The sequence below is a fragment of the Macaca fascicularis genome, chromosome 15 (genome assembly GCF_037993035.2).
Source record: "Macaca fascicularis isolate 582-1 chromosome 15, T2T-MFA8v1.1".
Lineage (NCBI taxonomy): Eukaryota > Metazoa > Chordata > Mammalia > Primates > Cercopithecidae > Macaca > Macaca fascicularis.
Genome location: NC_088389.1, coordinates 10866231 through 10884779, shown reverse-complemented (window position 1 = coordinate 10884779; position 18549 = coordinate 10866231). Strand labels below are relative to the sequence as shown.

At 46.5% G+C, this 18549-nt stretch overlaps 1 protein-coding gene across 50 annotated transcripts in view; it reads right to left on the bottom strand.

Moving 5' to 3' along the window:
• Nucleotides 1-1086: 1086 nt before the first annotated feature.
• The window catches only part of TSC1 (TSC complex subunit 1), a 53696-nt gene continuing 36233 nt past the window's right edge, over nucleotides 1087-18549 (bottom strand). For 41 of the 50 annotated variants that reach the window (XM_015436281.3, XM_074016128.1, XM_065529932.1 and 38 more), the window contains 11 exons: nucleotides 17298-17367; nucleotides 16704-16808; nucleotides 15549-16107; nucleotides 14428-14471; nucleotides 13666-13832; nucleotides 12626-12808; nucleotides 11296-11406; nucleotides 10428-10550; nucleotides 7162-7349; nucleotides 6923-7084; nucleotides 1087-6488 (listed from right to left, as the gene is read on the bottom strand). In XM_015436281.3, coding sequence (XP_015291767.3) covers nucleotides 5969-6488; nucleotides 6923-7084; nucleotides 7162-7349; nucleotides 10428-10550; nucleotides 11296-11406; nucleotides 12626-12808; nucleotides 13666-13832; nucleotides 14428-14471; nucleotides 15549-16107; nucleotides 16704-16808; nucleotides 17298-17367 — 2232 coding nt within the window. In that variant the 3' untranslated portion in view covers nucleotides 1087-5968. The remainder of the gene's footprint in view (nucleotides 6489-6922; nucleotides 7085-7161; nucleotides 7350-10427; nucleotides 10551-11295; nucleotides 11407-12625; nucleotides 12809-13665; nucleotides 13833-14427; nucleotides 14472-15548; nucleotides 16108-16703; nucleotides 16809-17297; nucleotides 17368-18549) is intronic. The other 9 variants (XM_074016132.1, XM_065529938.1, XM_065529939.1 and 6 more) reach the window with 1 other exon arrangement.

The window sequence follows — 18549 nt, the reverse complement described above, 5'->3', positions numbered from 1 at the left end:
GATAAGAAAACCTGAATTTTCCTGAGAAATTAAAAACTGCCACCTCCCAGTCTTAGTCTCAAAGGAGTTGCTTCAACCATTGAAATGGGCAGAGCAGGGTAGGCGCGGTGGCTCACGCCTGTAATCCCAGCACTTTGGGAGGCCGAGGCAGGTGAATCACTTGAGGCCAGGAGTTTGAGACCAGCCTGGCCAACACGATGAAAACCCGTCTCTACTAAAAATACAAAAAAACTAGCTGGGTATGGTGGCAGGTGCCTGTAATCCCGGCAACTTGGGAGGCTGAGACAGGAGAATCACTTGGACCTGGGAGGCGGAGGTTGCAGTGAGTCGAGACTAGGCCACTGCACTCCAGCCTCGGCGACAGAGTGAGACTCTGTCTCAAACAAATAAACAAACACATAAAAATAAAATGGGCAGAGCAATGCTGATTTCCAGACACAGCCAGGCAGAGGCAAGCAATTGAAAGCCACATCGCAAATGAAACTCATCCCTGGTCCTTATATGGAAGTCCAGGCCAAGAGATCATTAGCCAGTGTGGATGTCAAAATGGTGTAAAGGCAGTTTCTGGCCGCCTTCCGAAGCCCATGAAGGGCATGGAGAAGGGAGTGTTGGGAGCGGCACTGTCTCCTTGGCACACTCACATTAACACAACCCGCAAGGCTCAAGAGGGCAAGCTCTGGAGCACTGACATGTCAGTGCAGTGCCACCAAAAGGACTCCGAGACACCCAGCATGCCAGCACGGAGGAACAACACACCCCTGCAGACAGCCTGGCTCTGGGGGTTTCTCTGTAGACAGGATTCGAGTCACCCCCTCCCACACTATGCCCCTTGGCCACTCTTTGAGGAAGAACATGAATTTGAGGCAGATACAGGTAGGATGTGTGGCTGTGCACCAGATAATTTGCCAGAACAAAAAGAGTCTTCTTAGAGACAAAAGCCCAAATCCATTATTCGTCAGGTTCCTCCTCCAGTCACCCAAGGTAGCCAAACCAGACCCTAAGGCTTCGTATCTTTGGATCAGTCCCCTGCTTGACCTATAAGCCTGCCAAGGCCAGTGTAAGCCACTCCATGTCCACACAGCAGAGTAGTGCAAAACAATAAATTTTTATTTGTTCACAGTTAAACACAAGCAACTGCCTTGACGTTTTAGAACATTCTAAGAAGGACAGCAAACCCTTTTGATTCCAATTCCCATTCACTAAGATTGTACCATTTTATCTTGCAGTTCATTTTTATGGCATCTGATGTGGATTGTTGACATGCTTTTAGGATTGAGGCGGGAAAGTTGAGACCTTTTGACAAGAGCTGACTTTCTTCAATTTAACTAAAAGCAGTCCGTTAAAAACAATCAGTTTCTTTTCACTGATGGGACCCCTTTAAACTGCAAGTTTGCCGCACATGGTTCATCCATGATTGAGTTATAAAACTAGATTATGTCTTAGCAAAATCTGTTCCTCCGTAATATATTTGTGGTCCATAGAAGTCTTCTGAAAAGTGATTACTGATTCTTCCTAGTGCAAAATGCATGGCTGCCTCTTTCATAAGCCAAAGTATTTGCTACACAGAGCAGCACCATACCCTCCTGTCCAAACACTGTAAGAGGTGGGGAAAGGGAGGGAGGGGTTGGTCTGGGGGTTCTCAGACTCTCAGGATCTCCCCTGAAAGGTCCATTCCAATGGTTAAACCAGCCTACTTATCTCAGAGGGTGGGTAATGTGGCGCTGGGAAGCGAGGAGGAAACTCCTCTGCCTTCATTAACTCGTTTCATGACCAGAAGCCGTGGGCACAGGTGCTCGGCTCTTCCAGGCAGGCTTCCCTTGTAGCTACAGCTACTCTTCCCTCAGACGAGCCGATACGGACTGCAGGACGGCATGGAGGAGACAGGAACATGCTCCCCTGGGCACATCGAAGAGTTCCGGACAGAGAAGCCATGTGGGACAAGGGTCACAGCAGCAGCGTAGGGGCCAGTCCTCGACCTAAACTTGTTTTTACCTACAGACAAAAGCTTAATCGAGTGCAATCAATGCCTTGGGGATCTTTGCAGCAATCTGGGGGACATGTGTCACAGAACTCTGGATGTAAACAGACACACAAACATCTTCAGACTGGATACATTTTTCCAACGCTTGTGGCAGGTCAGTTTTAAAGCATGTACCCTGGAGAGTGAAGGTGCAGCAGATAGATCGTGTACTGATCTAAGTCACTCCACACAAGGCAGCTTTCTTCTCCAGGTGGGGCAGAGCCCCCTGGGGGGACCACTCTCCAAGAGTATCCGCAGGAGGTGGGCGGCACTCCATCTCACCAAGGTCCTGGCCGGGCCTTCGCTCTGCCCAAACCCTCCTCCAGCCTGTACAGGCCTCCTCCCACCTCTTAGTGCTTTCAGTGAGATAAGGTGAGTCTCGCTGTGGAGAACTTTTGTTTGCTCTTCAGTTCCTTCTTCAAGTGGTATGCTCTACTATTTGGTAGAAATTCACATTGGCTTGTCACAGCACACTTCGGTTCTGCTGGCTACATGAAACACATACCCAGTTTTCTATTCTTAACAGCGAGTCTGAGCCTCTGTGGTCTCACAGATCCTTTCATCCCCAGGACCATTTTATACATCCTCCTCTGAACAACGGCTAGAGTTTTCTCTTTCTCAACAACTATACCAGAAACTACATGTGCTGTTGCAAATGGGGACGGCCCAAGAGTCTGGAGTTTTGTTCCCTGCTGCTCTGCTTTTACCCAGTAATGTGCGGCATGGTGGGTGAATTTTTCTAATTGTCAGTGGCTTCCAGGACCTGTTCCTGGGTTGTAACAGTTCACCTTCTCAGAACAATTTGGACTGTTTCCCCCAACCACGTCACATAAGCTTTGGCTCACAAAGTAGCTCACCTCTTGCCTCTCCACTCATCAAGCTTAGTAAGAAGATTCTGCAGCTTAGTCCCAAAGGTCGGGCAGTTTTCTCTCCTGAAAAACTCTGTGGGCACACCTAGAGAGGTCACTGTCTGCCCACCTGCCTTAGTAATGCTGGTCCTAACACTCCTCTCTAATGACATCTTTCACAACTTCTCCATCGAAGAAGTGACCTTGACCTTCCTACCTTTGGGTTTCAGTTTTTTTATATTCATGACCACGTGTTTCTTCCAATCCCATAATAACAATTTTTATAGACTTTATGGCAGAGTCTTGTCAATGGCTTTTTGAAAATCCATTGAAGTTCTATCAGATGCAGATCTGTGTGTTTATTCACCTGCAGGGACTCGGGAGCTCATCTGCTCTGCGTCTTCCTATCCCCCTCCCCGCTAAAGCTGTAGTGCACCTTTTTAAAGGAATTCCATGCTGCACAGCAGCAGACTTTGGGCTCCTCGGGGCCTGTGCTGACTCTGGTTAGTGTCAGGTGGGGATCCGAGTAGGTTATGCACATTGGCCAAACAGCTGAGACAGGTATGCTCACCCATAGTGATTCCTGGATGGAGGCCATCCAATCTCAGTATTTATGAATACCAAGCTGCTTAATTGGTTTCAAGATAGACTCTGCCCTGAACGCTTACTGTACTAATACCTTTGCCCAGGACTGAATTGCCTCTCGAGAGTCCTACTGTCACCTTTCCCATCCTTAAAACTACTCACTGCAGCATGACCAAGTGACTCTCGGCAGGTTTACCACTTCCAAAACCAAACCAAACCTAACTACTGACTCGAGTTCTGTGCAACATGAAAGCCTACAGTTTTAGGCTGGGCCCCTTCACCATGACTCCAGGTCTCATTCTCCCATCCGTGGTTGAGTGAAACCCACAGCCTCCTGGAACTCAGAGGCACCTGAGCTTGGAGCCACCTTTGTTATAAAGCTGAGGAAAGGGACACCCAGGCTGGATGGACGAGCTGAGGGCCCTGCACAGACATGTCCATGGAGCTTCAGGCCTAGGCCTCTGTCCATGCTGCCCCCTTTCTTCCCTTTATTTTGACAACCTGTCCATTTCTAAAATGCGTTTTCTTTTTCACCTGGGCCTCTTTTCCTTTGCCAATTAAGGAAAAAGCTTTAAGTGCCTAGTATCTTGTTCTGTGGCACAGATCTCTAGAAGGAAAGTACTTCAAACCAGTTTCAGGATTCACTCATGGGATTTCCTTCCCTTTCTAAATTTGTTCACGTTTTCCTTTTCTAAAACTGAACCGGGAAACTAGACTGTACTGGATTTTAAGCTTTCCTTTGGACAAAGCTGAATTAAACGTATGGTGTCACTAATACTCCACATCTGACAATTCAGGGCCAACTGCCAGCCTGTGCTAGGCCGAGTAGTTGGGACCACGCCCTGCCACAGGCTGGGAATCAGTCACACCCAGAAAGCCTGCCTGAACAGGTTTTCTGCCGGTATAGCCAGGGTGACATAGAGTCTCCAACTGTCTACCTCCCTTTAGTTAGGAATGCTAGAATATTTATTGCCATGCTAAAAAAAAAAAAAAAAAAAAACTTTCATTCTCTAGTGCTCGAAGCCTCCGTGTGCACTAAGATTTCGTACCATGACAGTTTTTTACCTCTTTATGACTGAATCCTTGTATTCTTTTTAATCAAAGAATAGAAACAGGAAAGCCAAGTTCACTGGCTCCTTCCTACCAGCTCTCCCCTGCCTCAGCTGGAACACCAGGCAACAATTCTTAGGATTCTAGCATTTCTTTCAGGAGCACTTGTTGAGTTTGGATTCTCTGCCACTGCCACTCTTCTGACTAGTGTCATCTCTCGTGAGCACGTGGGGCAGCCTAGTGGGCATACACAGCCAGCTTTTGCCAACATTCTCCCGGACTCTGCTTAGACTGCTCTGCCATTACTAACATGGACAGTGTGATGACATCGCTCCCTGGAGAGTCGGCCCCTGAAAGTTGGAATTGGTATGAAAAAGCTGCCCCCCTTCTGGTGGCCTAGAACCTGCTACAGTGAGGCAACCCTAACGGCCTGGGAAATGATGGTCTCATACACTTTGCAGAAACTCTTTGGACCTTCAGAGCCTTTCTGCTGCACTGTCACAAATAAGCTGACATGAACAAGAGGCGTGTGCACACAAAGGGAGGCCAGCAGACAGGAAGGTTTAACAAAAGGCCCAGCAAGCTGAGATGGACTGGAGGTGCAGTTCCTCATGCTCAAGTGCTTCTCGGTTAACCTCTCCCAGTGACTGCTCCTTGCCTCCTACGGAGAACAGGTTTTACCACCTACACACCAGCCTGTGGTCACAATAGTACCAACATTCAAGCAAACACCAAATAAATAAGAGGTAGTGGGGGAAGAGGGACAAGAGCTTTCCCAAAGGGTGTATGGTCTCCACAGTGCCAGCTCTAGATTTCTGAAACAGGCTTCTGTTTACACAGAACTTTCTAGGAAGCTTATTAGAACTGCCAAAAGAATGTAAGTGTGAATAAACCATTGTTCTTCTAGACCTGCTGCTTTAGATGCTGAACTTCAGAATCAAAAAGCAGTGGAAAAGTCTCATGTGACAGCTTTCAAGTGAAGACAACCAGCTTTGCAGGCTATGTCCTCCTGGAAGGGACAAAACCAGACTTACCTGCAATGCCACAAACTACCTGGTCTAACTGAGAGCCAACCCAGTAATCTGAGCTTCAGGAAAGCAGAAAGTGGTGTGTTAGACTCAAAGATTAAATTTGGCCTCATATTGCACAGGTTCAAAGGACGCAACCATTCTGGGGGGAAAGGAAGAAAGTAAAGCTACTGAGGAACACCAACTGGCCCTTGGATTAGAACACACTGCGAGGTAAATGAGAGGGGTTAGGGCGGGTGGAGGGGAAGGTCAAGAGGCATTTCAATGCCAGATCCAAAAACCGTTCTGCATTCAGTCAGCTGTCCAAAGGACCTCCGTCCCATTTCCACACATGAACTTGCACTCAGACCCTGGAAACAGGAAAGCTTTGAAACGTGCATTCACACCTCCTGTTCTGTGCCAACAATATGCAAGTTAACACTGATTGACCACCATCCTTAGCTGTGTTCATGATGAGTCTCATTGTAGTCCATGATATGTAGCTGTCCAACACTGTCCGGGTTCGGGGGAGATGGGTGCGGGCCATCTAGGTTCAGGGGAGTCTTGGCTTCCACACCCAAGTCTTTGCTCAGTTCCGTCTTTAGGCTCTCAGAAAGGCTACTGGTCATGCCGTCCTCATCACACTGACTCTCGCTCTTATTACGAAATAACTCTCGGGCCTTCATACCCAGGAAGCTTTTTGAACTGGGAAGTGAGCCCACAGTGGTAGGGATGCTGGCAGACGGTTCTCCCGTCGTCGTCTCCCACCGACTGCTGAATGGGCCCGCCCTCTGGTGTGGGGGCTTCTCTGGGGTGGAAAGCTCGCTGCTGCTGCTGCTGCTGCCTCCACCTCCTCTGCTTCCACTACTGCCCCGGGTGCTGCTGGGCCTGGGGGTCTTGGTCTCACCGTTGTGGCCAGATGCCTCTTCATTGTGCCCTACCATGGAATCTGAGCACCCGTCATTACAACAGTCAAGCCTGTAAGAAAGCCCGGGAGGAAAGAAGGAGCTGGTGATTGAGGCATCCACATTTGGAAGATGTGGAATTACACTGACACTCACTCACACTGATGCTGAACTCTGCTAGCCCACTCTCTGTTTTATAATACTGGACTCAAGCAAGAGATCTCATCAAGAGAAACCTAAGTCACAACTAGGGATACTAGGTGGCAATCTTAAGTGTGAACACTTCCTGTGGCTGTATGGAGGGACTCGAGGCCGGGAAAAGGAACATGAAGAGATCACTGGACGTTTGGAGGAAAGGAACGTCAGAGTGGGTCTCTGAAATGGAGTGAGCTGAGCGCTGCAGCCCTGTCTAATCAGCTATAACTGCTTCCCACACCATGTGACACAGTCCTTCTGCTGTAATTGACAGCTTAATCCCAAGGTCATTAATCAGTTCTTTGTTCCTACCTTTCTTCTGCTGCTTCAGCTGCTTCGGCTTTTTCTTCTTCAAGTTTTTTCAGGAGGCCATCTTTCTCCAACCTGCCATATAAATCTAAGATCTCCAATTCAAACACCTGGGTTATCCTTTTCTGAGCCTCATACCTGCTCTCTGCAGCCTGCAGCTGTCCTCTGAAAGATACAGACCAGCCAGAATACAGGAAGTTCCACTTAATAAAAACACAAAAGCCTTTCCTGATGAAAGTTACCTTGCCTGGAGTTTGACATCCTCTAAATATTTCTTCTGTTCCAAAAGAAGGTGGTCTTTCTTGGCCAGGTGAGATTCCAGTTCCAAAATCCGTTTCTGGGAGGTGTCAAGCCTCTGAGTCTGCTGGAGAACATGGCTTCTGTTTTTTTCTAGCTCTTTCCGATAGGCAGCTTTCATCATTTCTACTTCCTAAAAAAAAAAAAAAAAAAGACTAGAATTAGTACTTATAAAAAATAAACACGCTGTATCCATTTTGAAAAGACAATGTAAGAAGGACTGAGAAGGCACTTTAGTAAGCTGGTAGTATTATCCTAGTAACCCTTCCTTGAAATCAATCCCCAAGAAAAGCATGTGAAACATAGAGATTTTGCACAAAAATAATCATCACAGCATATTTATAAGAGCAAAAACCTGGAAACATCATTTAAGTCTAATGTCAGGGGAACAGCTAAGTAAATTAAAATACATCCTATATTTCTAAGTCTTTTTAAAAAATGATATGGTATCAGTAAAAAGATTAAAAAGCAGACTACAAGACTGTGTGAATAGTACAATCAACTATGCGAACATATACGTATCCAAAACACCAAGTGAAAAATCCGCCAGTATCCGGCTATCATTTCAGTCTAGTGGTACCGCAGGCCACTTGCTTTCTTTCTCCTTTTCTCCCCCTCCTGACAATAGCGCAGGTGGGGCTACAGAATGGAACGCCAGTGGAGCAGGTCTGCTCAAGCAAAGCAGCCTCTGCAGACTGGGTGCCCTGACAAGGTTTGTTGATCGTGCTAAGGCGGATGGCCTGCAGCCGACAGATTGGAACAGCTTGAAACCCAGAGCAAGTACACATTAATGCTCAGAAAGAAGGCGGAAAGGATATTTTTTTAAGCCTGTGTTACTTTTGTGTGTGTATGTTTACTGTGGTAAATTGTACAAAACATAAAATTTGCCATATATTTGTTTTTTAGAAAAGATAATAAACCGTAAACAGCAAGGAGATGAGCTTTCACGAAGGCGCCCCTGGCTTGATGCTGTCTGGTGAGCCCAATGCCTCCTTGTTACAGAATGCAACTGATTTAAACTCAGAACTGGCTCTGATAATGTGGCTGTTCCAGCTGTGCTAAATGGCTCCAGACTTCAGCACAGGGTAGCTGAACGCATCTATCTGGCCTTTGTCATAAACAATAGGACTTATTCATGGATAATCATGCAAAGCACTGAACCAGGAACATCCGCCAGGAACATCCGTGCCCTCTCACTAATCCTTACAGCTACCCCTACCAACTGTTCCCCCCTGATTCCCCACCACTCACTCTTCCTTCTCCTCGGGATGGAACAAGAGCAACCCTAGCTCCAGGTTCGGGGGCAAATCCTGACTGGGTTGAGGCAATGACTAGGCTAGGGATGGGCACAGGACAGGCCCGGTCAACAGGGGAGATAAGTATGGTGGGAGCACCTGGGAAAGGTTTTCTTCTTTCTTTTTTTTTTTTTTTTTGGAGACAGAGTCTCGCTCTGTTGACCAGGCTGAAGTGCAGTGGCATGATCTCGGCTCACTGAAACCTCCGCCTCCAGGGTCAAGCGATTCCCTTGCCTCAGCCTCCCAAGTAGCTGGGACTACAAGTGTGGGCCGCCACACTCAGCTAATTTTTTGTATTTTTAGTAGAGACGGGGTTTCATCATGTTGGCCAGGATGGTCTTGATCTCCTAACCTCGTGATCACCCACGTCTGCCTCCCAAAGTGCTGGGATTACAGGAGTGAGCCACCACGCCCGGCCTGGGAAAGATTTTCTTGCTGAGGAATAGGAAGAGATGCTGTCCTCTTCTGTGGGACATTACTGTGTCTGCCTGTCATATCTGTGCCTGTGGCACACACCTGGCAACCATGAGTGCAGCTAGCTGGAGGACCAGGCCTGCAGGATAAGCAAGGCAGTGCAGAAGAATGGAAAGAGCCTGGCTCCTCGATGCTGTCCCTGAACGGCCAACTTGACCAACCTGGAACTCACCTGTTTCACGACCTCTTGTCAAGAGAAATAATAAAATTCTCCACTGTTAAGCCAGTTGAGTGTTTTTTGTTTTTGTTGTTTTTTTGAGATGAAGTCTTGCTATGTTGCTAGGCTTGGTCTAGAACTTCTGAGTTCAAGCAATCCTATTTCAGCCTCCCAAATAGCACTATAGGCATGTGCCACCGTGCCCAGCCCTAGTTTGGTTTTTGTTGTCTACAATTGAAGGCATCCTGACTATCACAACTCAGCTGCATCACCCCTGTTTAATGAACTGGGAAACAGGGCTCCACGGAGAGGAGGCTACTCAAGGTCCCAAAGAGCACAAGGGCTCCATGGAGGCCGCCCGTCTAGGCTTCGCTCAGGAGATGGCACGGGCGCGTTTCAGCAGCTTTTTCAGGAGCTCTCTTGTGCTGCGGATCTGTTTCTCCCCCTTTCTGTTCCCAAAGTCATTACACCTCCAAAATAAGTGACAGATGCTTTCTAGAGAAAGTACCACATTTAACATCCTTCTAAGAAAGGGAGTCTGACTCTGAGAGCTGAGAGGAGCCAAGAAATAAAGAGTAATTATATTAGGAAAATTACTATCTCCAGTTCTAAGACTCCTCTCTACATCCGGCGAAAAGGACTCTTTACAAAGCACATGCCCAAGAAACCTAGAAAGGAGGCCCATGTGTGATGGAGAAGTTAGTGACAGGAAGCAACTGAACAGTTACTATTAAAATTCAATTCCCACCTCATTCACTAACATTACCTGAGGCTATTTATAAAGTGACTTAAAACTTCTGCCTCGACACCACTGGTGAGGCACTAATTAACGTAAGATCATCCCAATGCTGGCCTTGTTGCCAGGACTGAACTACCATCTGCAGAAATCCAACATTAAAAGGAAAAAAAAACTGGTATGTACGCCAGTCTATACCCACAGTCCTGAGAGGTATGTTAAACAGAATTGGTCCCCCATCCTTCTTTTTTTCTCTCCCTGTTTGAAAGGGGGCTTAGGGAAGAGAAAGGAAACACTTTACACCTACTCTGTACCAATTACCATTAGGTGCTTTCAGTGCGAGTTAACTTCAAAGCAACCCAACAGGAGAAACAAGCTCACACGGTGGCTGGAAAGTGCTTGTCTATCTGGACCAGGGGGAAGTGGGACTGCCACTCCGTCTTTTAGGAAACAAGTCATCAAGCCATTCTATATAACATGCCAGAGACATACTGTCTGGGTCTGAAATGCTTTCCCCACTAAGGTCTGGCTCCCTGAGCCCTGGCATACCTTTGTGGTATCTGAGTGCTTGTTCTGCAGTTGTTCCAAATATAGCTCGTTGACCTCCCCAAGAACCAACAGCTGCCTGTTCAAGAACTCCATCTGCTGCTGGACCGACTCACTGTTTGAGAGCTAGCCAAAAAACATAAGCAAAGTGAAAAATCCGACGACATAAAACTAGCACATGGACATGAAATAGGGAATCAGCTAGGAGCACACTATTTCAATGTTAAAGCAAAATAAACAAGTCCCATCGATTTACAGTCTCTGACATAATGGCAGGTGGGGAGGATGGCACCCAAGGACAACAAAAATAGAAATGCACTTCGGAACTGTGCTTTGCAAAGGGGACAGCACGAATGCAGTCCATCAAAACTGGCCACCCACAGAACACCTGGAGAAGGTGGACAGGTATACCACCAAGGCCCAGTGGCATAAAGCCCTAGGGAAAACTCACCGTTCTTGACAAAATGATGTATGAAGTGCAGTGGTTCCCAAAGAAGGAGGAATCACGCTCAAAAACCTGAACAAACTTTTGACACTTATGTAAACAAAGTGTGAAGAAAGGGTTCCATGGGATACACATAGACCAGGGTTTAGGACGGATACTTCTTTGCTGCAGGGGGCTGCCTGTGCATTGTAGGATATTTGGCAGCACCCTGGCTCCGACCCACTAGATGCTAGTAGCACCAAAAACATGAACCTAAAATGTCTCCAGACACTGCCAAATGTCAGGGAACATGGGGGCAGCAGAACTACTTCCCGTTGGGAACCCATGACACAGACACTCAAGTAATATATTTCTTTAACCTGTCTGAAGGAAGAATGTTAGCAAATGGTGTTTCAACAGATTCAGGTCTGCCTCATTTCTTCTTACCTTTTGGGAAACCTGACTGAGCAGCAGCTCAGTGTGACACACCTTGTTGTTGGCCTTCTTCAATTCTATCCGCAGCTCTGCAATCATGTTCCTGCAGTCCTCCAGTTTCGTCTACCCAAAGAGACGTGGACATGAAGTTTGAGGAGCACTGACAGGCCGGATCACAAGCCTACCTGGCCACCAGCCCACAAAGGACTGGGAATGCCTAGCTCAACGGCTCTACTTTCTTGGGCCCTCAGGATTTGATATCTTAGTTTTAAAAAGTAAGTTATGGTTGATTTCTGAGTTCCTTACTGTTTAACAAAAGAAAAAAAGAGACCTAAGATTCTCAGTTCCCAAGCTGTGCACCAAAGAGCCCTGAGGCTACCCAGCAAACTCAGAGAGGCCGCAGAAAGATTTTAAATTTTCGAGGGAGACGCAGCGCCATCTGTTGGACACCCTGTGAATTACCAACTAGCTGGAAATGATGCTGCGACTGTGGATGACGTCTTTGTGAAGCTGGGCTTTTTTGGGTGCAGTGATACAAAGCACCACAAGGAAAACCAGTGTGAAACAGGAAATGAGGGTGTCACTGTCCACTCTGATTTCAAGGTCTGAGATGCCATGCAGTGCCCAATAGGTGCACACGAGGCATTAGTAATTGCAGTTATTATTTTTTTAAATTTATGTGTATTATTTCTAAACACCTACTAAGTTCTTAGGACATTCATACTCACTAAGTTATTCAGATCGACTTAATGAGCACAACTGTTAAGTGTTTCTTTTTGGCTGCAGAAAAAAAAATTGACTGAGACACTAAGGGAGCTACTATATGAACCAAGAAAGTTGGGGAACCTCTGCCCTAAGTAAGATTCACCTGCCATGGCCAGGCGTGGTGGCTCAAGCCTGTAATCCCAGCACTTTGGGAGGCCGAGACGGGTGGATCACGAGGTCAGGAGATCGAGACCATCCTGGCTAACACAGTGAAACCCTGTCTCTACTAAAAAATACAAGAAACTAGCCGGGTGAGGTGGCGGGTGCCTGTAGTCCCAGCTACTCGGGAGGCTGAGGCAGGAGAATGGCGTGAACCCGGGAGGCAGAGCTTGCAGTGAGCTGAGATGCGGCCACTGCACTCCAGCCTGGGCGACAGAGCGAGACTCCGTCTCAAAAAAAAAAAAAAAAAAAAAAAGATTCACCAGCCATGAAGAATCTCTGCCATGATTTCAGAGAGAAAAGCATTCAGCTTAATGAAGCTGAACAAGTCGAGGACACCCCAGGAAACCAGCTGCCTCCCTCCTCACTGCTCTCCAGCGTTCTCGCAGTTGGCTTTGCCTGGTGCTCCAGTTTATACCTGTAATTCCTGGCTCTGGTTGTAGAATTCCTCTCGGTCATGCTGCAGCTGTCTGATCTGGCTGTGGAGCTTGGTCACCATAGTGTCACGCTGCTCCTGAAGCTGACTGTATCTAGCTTGTTCTTTCTGCAGACTAACCTTCCACATCTGGATGTCTTTCTCTTGTAACTTCAACTGATCTTTCTAGCAGAGACCAGAAATGTCATCATTTTAGCTGTCTTCCAACACAGGCAATTTAACACACACTGCAAACATTTCACCCGAATAGTCACAAGCTACCCTGACAATGTAACTACAGACCCAAACTCTTAGAGCTCTCACTACTGTTTTACTTGGCTTTAGGTCAAGGTTTTCCAAATTTTACATTAAGCAAATGGATTTTAAGTTGCTTAAAGAAATCTTCTCAGGGATCAATTTGCTTCCAATACTTTCAAAAGTCTGACTACCAACACTGGAATAAAATCTCTCACACATGGTACTAAGTTCACTAAAATGATGAGCATTTACTGAATGCCTGCAGTGTGCTGGGCACTCAGCAAGTGCTACCAACATTTCTTTTAACCATCACAACTTAAAGAGCAGCTGCTGCTATTATTATTTCCATTTTATAGCATGGCTAACAGAGGCTTTAAGAGGCCAAGTTACTTTTCTAAGGTAACACTGGTAGAGCCGAGATTCAAACTCCAGGTCTGACTGGCTTCACACACACTGTACAATACACACTTCAGTTTTGTGCCATGAAATAGCTTTACAAGAGTTGGTTTTACATTTGGAAAAATAAAATCATCTTCTGACCCTTCATCACCATGGCCAATTACATGCAAACATACACACACAAAATCACTTGTCCCCACGGTTTCTGAGAATTATGAGGGAATTCTGAGACGTCACCATTCATGTCTTAATCTTGAGTGACCTGCCCGAAGGAGTGGGAGGGACTGGGAACTCTGACCTCCTCAGCTGCTGTGCTTTGTAAGCTATCATGCTGACCCAAAACAAAACAAACAGCAAGCTCCACCTGTCCCCTCCCCAGTCCTCACCATGGCAGCATTATGTTCCTCCAGAGCTGCTGCTTTGATCACCTTGCGGAGGAGCCGCCTGTTCCGCAGGGCATGCTGCTGCCTCTTAAAACGCTCGTAGAGTAACTGGTTGTGCAGTAAAAGCAACTGGTCTCGGAGGGTGCGGATCTCATCTGAAGGAGGAGAGCCTGATTTTAAAGCAGAGGGAGGGTGGCAGAAATGCCTTTTACAGATCGTTCAATCAAGCCCCCTTCCCATGTGTTGTTAGTTTAACAAACACAATTCTTTAAGAAACAAATCACCACTCTCTTTGCAAATGACCACTTGGCTCCCAGCAACAGCAGTGGGGAAAGTATGGACTATGTGTCTCCCTCGTGAAGGAATGCAAAGGGTCGTGTCACGTGGGATGACTCTTTCAGAGCCTGCTTTCCTTTCCCCACAAATCTAGATCACACGTTTCAGGCGCCCTGTTTCTCAAGACCCTTCCTTCACTGTGTGTTCTCCCTCAGGAAGACACTTCACTCTGGTCTTCTCTAGGGAAGCCTGGCAGGAAGTCTGTAGTTTTGCACTTCTACTCTCAAGTGCATGGTACTTGCCACTTTTCAGAAATAAGAAATGCTGACTTGGCAACACTTGAGATCCTTTAGCCAAGCAGATAGCATGGCTGGAGCAATAGCCAAGGGGAGATCTGTTTCCCAGAGGGCACCTCCTTCAAGGACAGAAAGGGCAACAAGCAAGCAGGAACCTTGTGGGCTGGATTTGGAGCTAAAGTAACAACTTTACCTCCAAAGTGGGTCCAGTCGACAGACTTGCTGGGTAAAGGCAACCTAGGAAGAAAGTTTTTGAGTAACAAAGTTACGGATCTTACCAAGAAAAAAACTTATCTGGACTTTTATTTGCAGCAAAGTTAGATCACTTCTTTGTGGTCAAAATCTGCAATGGCATAAGAATGTTTCAAACTCCAGGGTCACAGAGAGTTAGAGAAGCCTACAGTGGGCACAATGGGAGGCAGCCCCACGGCCTAGGACCTGGTCTGCAGAGCAGAGAGGGCCGCAGGCTGACCTCCACTGCATACACCGTGGCCTCCGTTTCTGCGGCCAGCTCTCCAGAGAAACTGAGTGGTCAAACACGCTGAGAGCCGTTTTCAACCCTGTCTGTTGAAATATACAGGGAGTACACTCTGTTGTGAAGCTACTGTCACTCAAATTTAAGGAAAAAGTAGGTAATTTACCTGAGCCTATCATGCCAAATCTCGTTTAAAAAGAGGGAGTTTAAATATTATAATCCCTGTCAAATTCCACCATAGCATAGTATATAAGAAGAAAAATAAAAATATTCCCCAAGCACCTGTAAAGTAGCTAATAAAAGAAGGATGGGAAACAGTTTCTCAGCTAGTCCTTTCTATGAAAACTTGGGTGCCTCAGCGGGTCTGGAGGGGACATCAGCCACCTGAACTTGCATAAAATGCTGGTGATTTTATCTCCACCTAATGAACTATACCAAAATAGAAAATAATAATAATCTGTAGCTAGAGAGGGAAACACTGTGACAAATGTTCTTATATTCTTTGAAATACCACAACCTCGTTTTCAGCCTATAGCTTGCAGAGGGCACACATGAAAGCATCTGAGTGTCCTCATAGAACAGAGGCACAAAATGGCCTATATAAAAAGACTCATTTTGAAGTGGACTGCTAAGGAATCATCCCACCTTAGGTGCACAGAGGTCACACGTGGTCACATATATGAAGACACAACAGCCTAGAAGGACATCTGACAAACAGCAGAGAACCAGCTGCCTCAGGGTGGGAGTGTGAAGAATGATTCTCGTTCCTCTCTCACACCTTCTGTACTTCACAATCAAATGGACCATTTAACACAGAAGAGAGGGCCCCGGTCCCTTACTTGTTCAGCTCCTTGCTGTGCGCGTCTGCTCCCTGCTGTATCAGTCTGTCCAGCACTTCCATTGGGGAGGTAGAGGGCACACCATCTTCCTCTGTGCTTCCTTTTGCTTTCTTTAAAAGCTCCTCAGTCTTCCCGATGACAAAATGATGGGCTGTCTTTGGCAATGCCACCTCAAAAAGATGATCGTACGGGGGAGGCTGCCCGCTTCCAAAGCCCACTCTTGTCGAAGGTGGAATTTTACAAGGACTGGGAGTGAGGATACTGGTCTCCAAAGAAGTCTGGCATTCCCTGTCTCCCGCAGGGCTTTCCTCAGCACCGCCGCAGGGCAGGTCTATGGGAGTAAAGGCTTGCTTTGGTGTGTCAGGCCCAAGCTTGTCCAGGGAGGAGTGTAAAGGCTCAGGGTTCACGCTGGCGCCCTGAGCACTGGAGGCTGCCGAGTGGGTCTTCCGCTGAGAACCTGGGAGACTCTCTCGGTAAAAGGGAGAGTCAAAGCCTCCTCGAGGAACCACAGGCTCAGCCTCTGCTGTGGTGATCTCAGAAAGTTCTCTAGATATTGCAGCTGAGAGGAAGACAGGAAACAAAAGAAACGGCAGTCGATATTCCACCTTGGAAAGGCTAGGCAGTTTGGGTCGCATGCTGCCACGTGCCAGTGTCACTGAGAGGGAGGAGAAAAAGTGGCATTCGGCTGGGCACGGTGGCTCACTCACGCCTGTAATGCCAGAACTTTGGGGGGCTGAGGCGGGAGGATCACTTGAGCCCAGGAGTTAGAGACCAGCCTGGACGACATAGGGAGATCCCATCTCTACAAAAAATACAATAAAAATCAGCTGAGCATGGTGGTGCATGCCTGTGGTCCCAGCTACTCAGAGGAGGCTGAGGTGGGCGGATTGCTTGAGCCTGGGAGGTCAAGGCTGCAGTGAGCCATGATTGTGCCACTGCACTCCAGCCAGGGCGACAGAGCAAGACCCTGTCTTGAAAAAAAAAAAAAAAAAGTGGCATCGCTTTACCTGGCATAGGTCCCAAACTAAACCACCCATCTTGTTACCTCAAGAGAAGAAAAATCAAGCAAGCCTGTGAGCATTGGCACAAAGTCCCAGATTCATAGCAGAGCGAGGGTCAGGCTTTATCAACTCACAGCAATCCCACATACATTACCTTCTTCTTTATCTTTTTCAATACTATCTTCTTCAGAGGCCAGATCACCTAAAAACCCTGGAAGATCACTTAGAGTGACAGAACCTTTGCTGCCAGGTGGCTCTTCTGAAGAGAAACAAAGACAACTGAAGTCAAAGAAACACAGTGTAATCCCTGTAAATGTGAAACTGCTTACACTGTACAGAGTATGTCTGTAATAACTCTTCCTGCTGAACAGAGACGGCTGGACATGGCTCTGTCCTATGGACATGGCTCTGTCCTAGGGATACTACAAAAGACTGACATATTAAAAATAATATAACTAAAAGTACCAAAAATAATCCCATAGCAAATAAAATGATCAGTTCTTAATGTTTCTGAAAAGAGACATAGTTTAACCAAGTCAAAATACAGGTACTTCATTGCAATAGCTTAAAAACTGTTTTTGATATTATTAGTTTAGCTTTTAGAATTCACTACTTGTTTCATTATCTTTAGGCCTCAGTAGTTTGGATATCCCAGAATTTCCTTGTTTCCAGTTAACTTTCTTTTCTTAAACACATATAACCCAATTAGAAGAGGCAAGCAAGGCCTGTGGTGATGCAGAAATTTTACCTGATCCTCTGTCATTCAGAAGATGGTGCTGTCTGTGTAGACATGGTCTTGCAGAATCCATTCTCTCTTCCTGAAAAGATAAGTATCTTTATATCACAAGGCAAAAAATATTGCACATGTTCTCGAGCATATTGTAAGGTAGTTTAAAGGTCAGCCCAGTGCAGTGAATCTCAAATTGTTTGGATGCTTGCTTGCTTTTTTTTTTTTGGAGACTGAATTTCACTCTTGTTGCCCAGGCTGGAGTGCAGTGGCGCAATCTTGGCTCACCGAAACCTCCACCTCCCGGGTTCAAGTGATTCTCCTGCCTCAGCCTCCCGAGTAGCTGGGATTACAGGCATGCACCACCACGTCTGGCTAATTTTTGTATTTTTAGTAGAGAGGGGGTTTGTCCACGTTGGTCAGGCTGGTCTCAAACTCCCAACCTCAGGTGATCTGCCTGCCTCGGCCTCTCAAAGTGCTGGGACTGTGCCTGGCAGCTTGCTTTATAGTCTTAATGTATGACTGCAGACTGGGCATGGTGGCCCATGCCTATAGTCCCAGCACTCTGGGAGGCCAAGGCCAGTGGATCCCTTGAGCTCAGGAGTTTGAGGCTAGCCTGGGGAACATGGCAAAACCCCACTGCTACAAAAAATTAAAAAGTTAGCCGGGCTTGGTGACTGGTGTTTGTAGTCCCAACTACCCAGGAGGCTGAGGTGGGAGGACCACCTGAGCCAGGGAGGTCAAGGCTGCAGTGAGCTGCAATTGTGCCACTACACTCCAGCCTGGGTGACAGAGTGAGACCACAAAAAAAAAAAAAAAAAGAAGAAGAAGAAGAAGAAGAAGAAGAAGACTGGAGAATCCCAAGAGCTTTTGTTTATGAGGTATAATTATTATATTAGAAAACTAAGAAATTTTTTAAAATTTATTAATTCCCTTAAAAATAACAAGCCCATTACAAGTTAATGTAAATTACGTATTATTTAAAAACTATATTTCCCGAAATAAAAATAAATTTAATGAGAAGAGTGGAACATTTTTGCCATCTCTTTAATATACGGCTTCATGAAAGACAGGGGGATTCTCATATCTACCTCTACATTCAATCTGTTGCAATATGTTATTTTGACTGAAGTGTATAAAGAAAAATTTGGGGCCCCACAGATATGTAATTACAAAAGTAAACATATGTGTTGCTGTTTTTATTTTTGAGACAGGGTCTGGCTTTGTCACCTGGGCTGGAATGCAGTGGCATGATCATGGCTCACTGTAATCT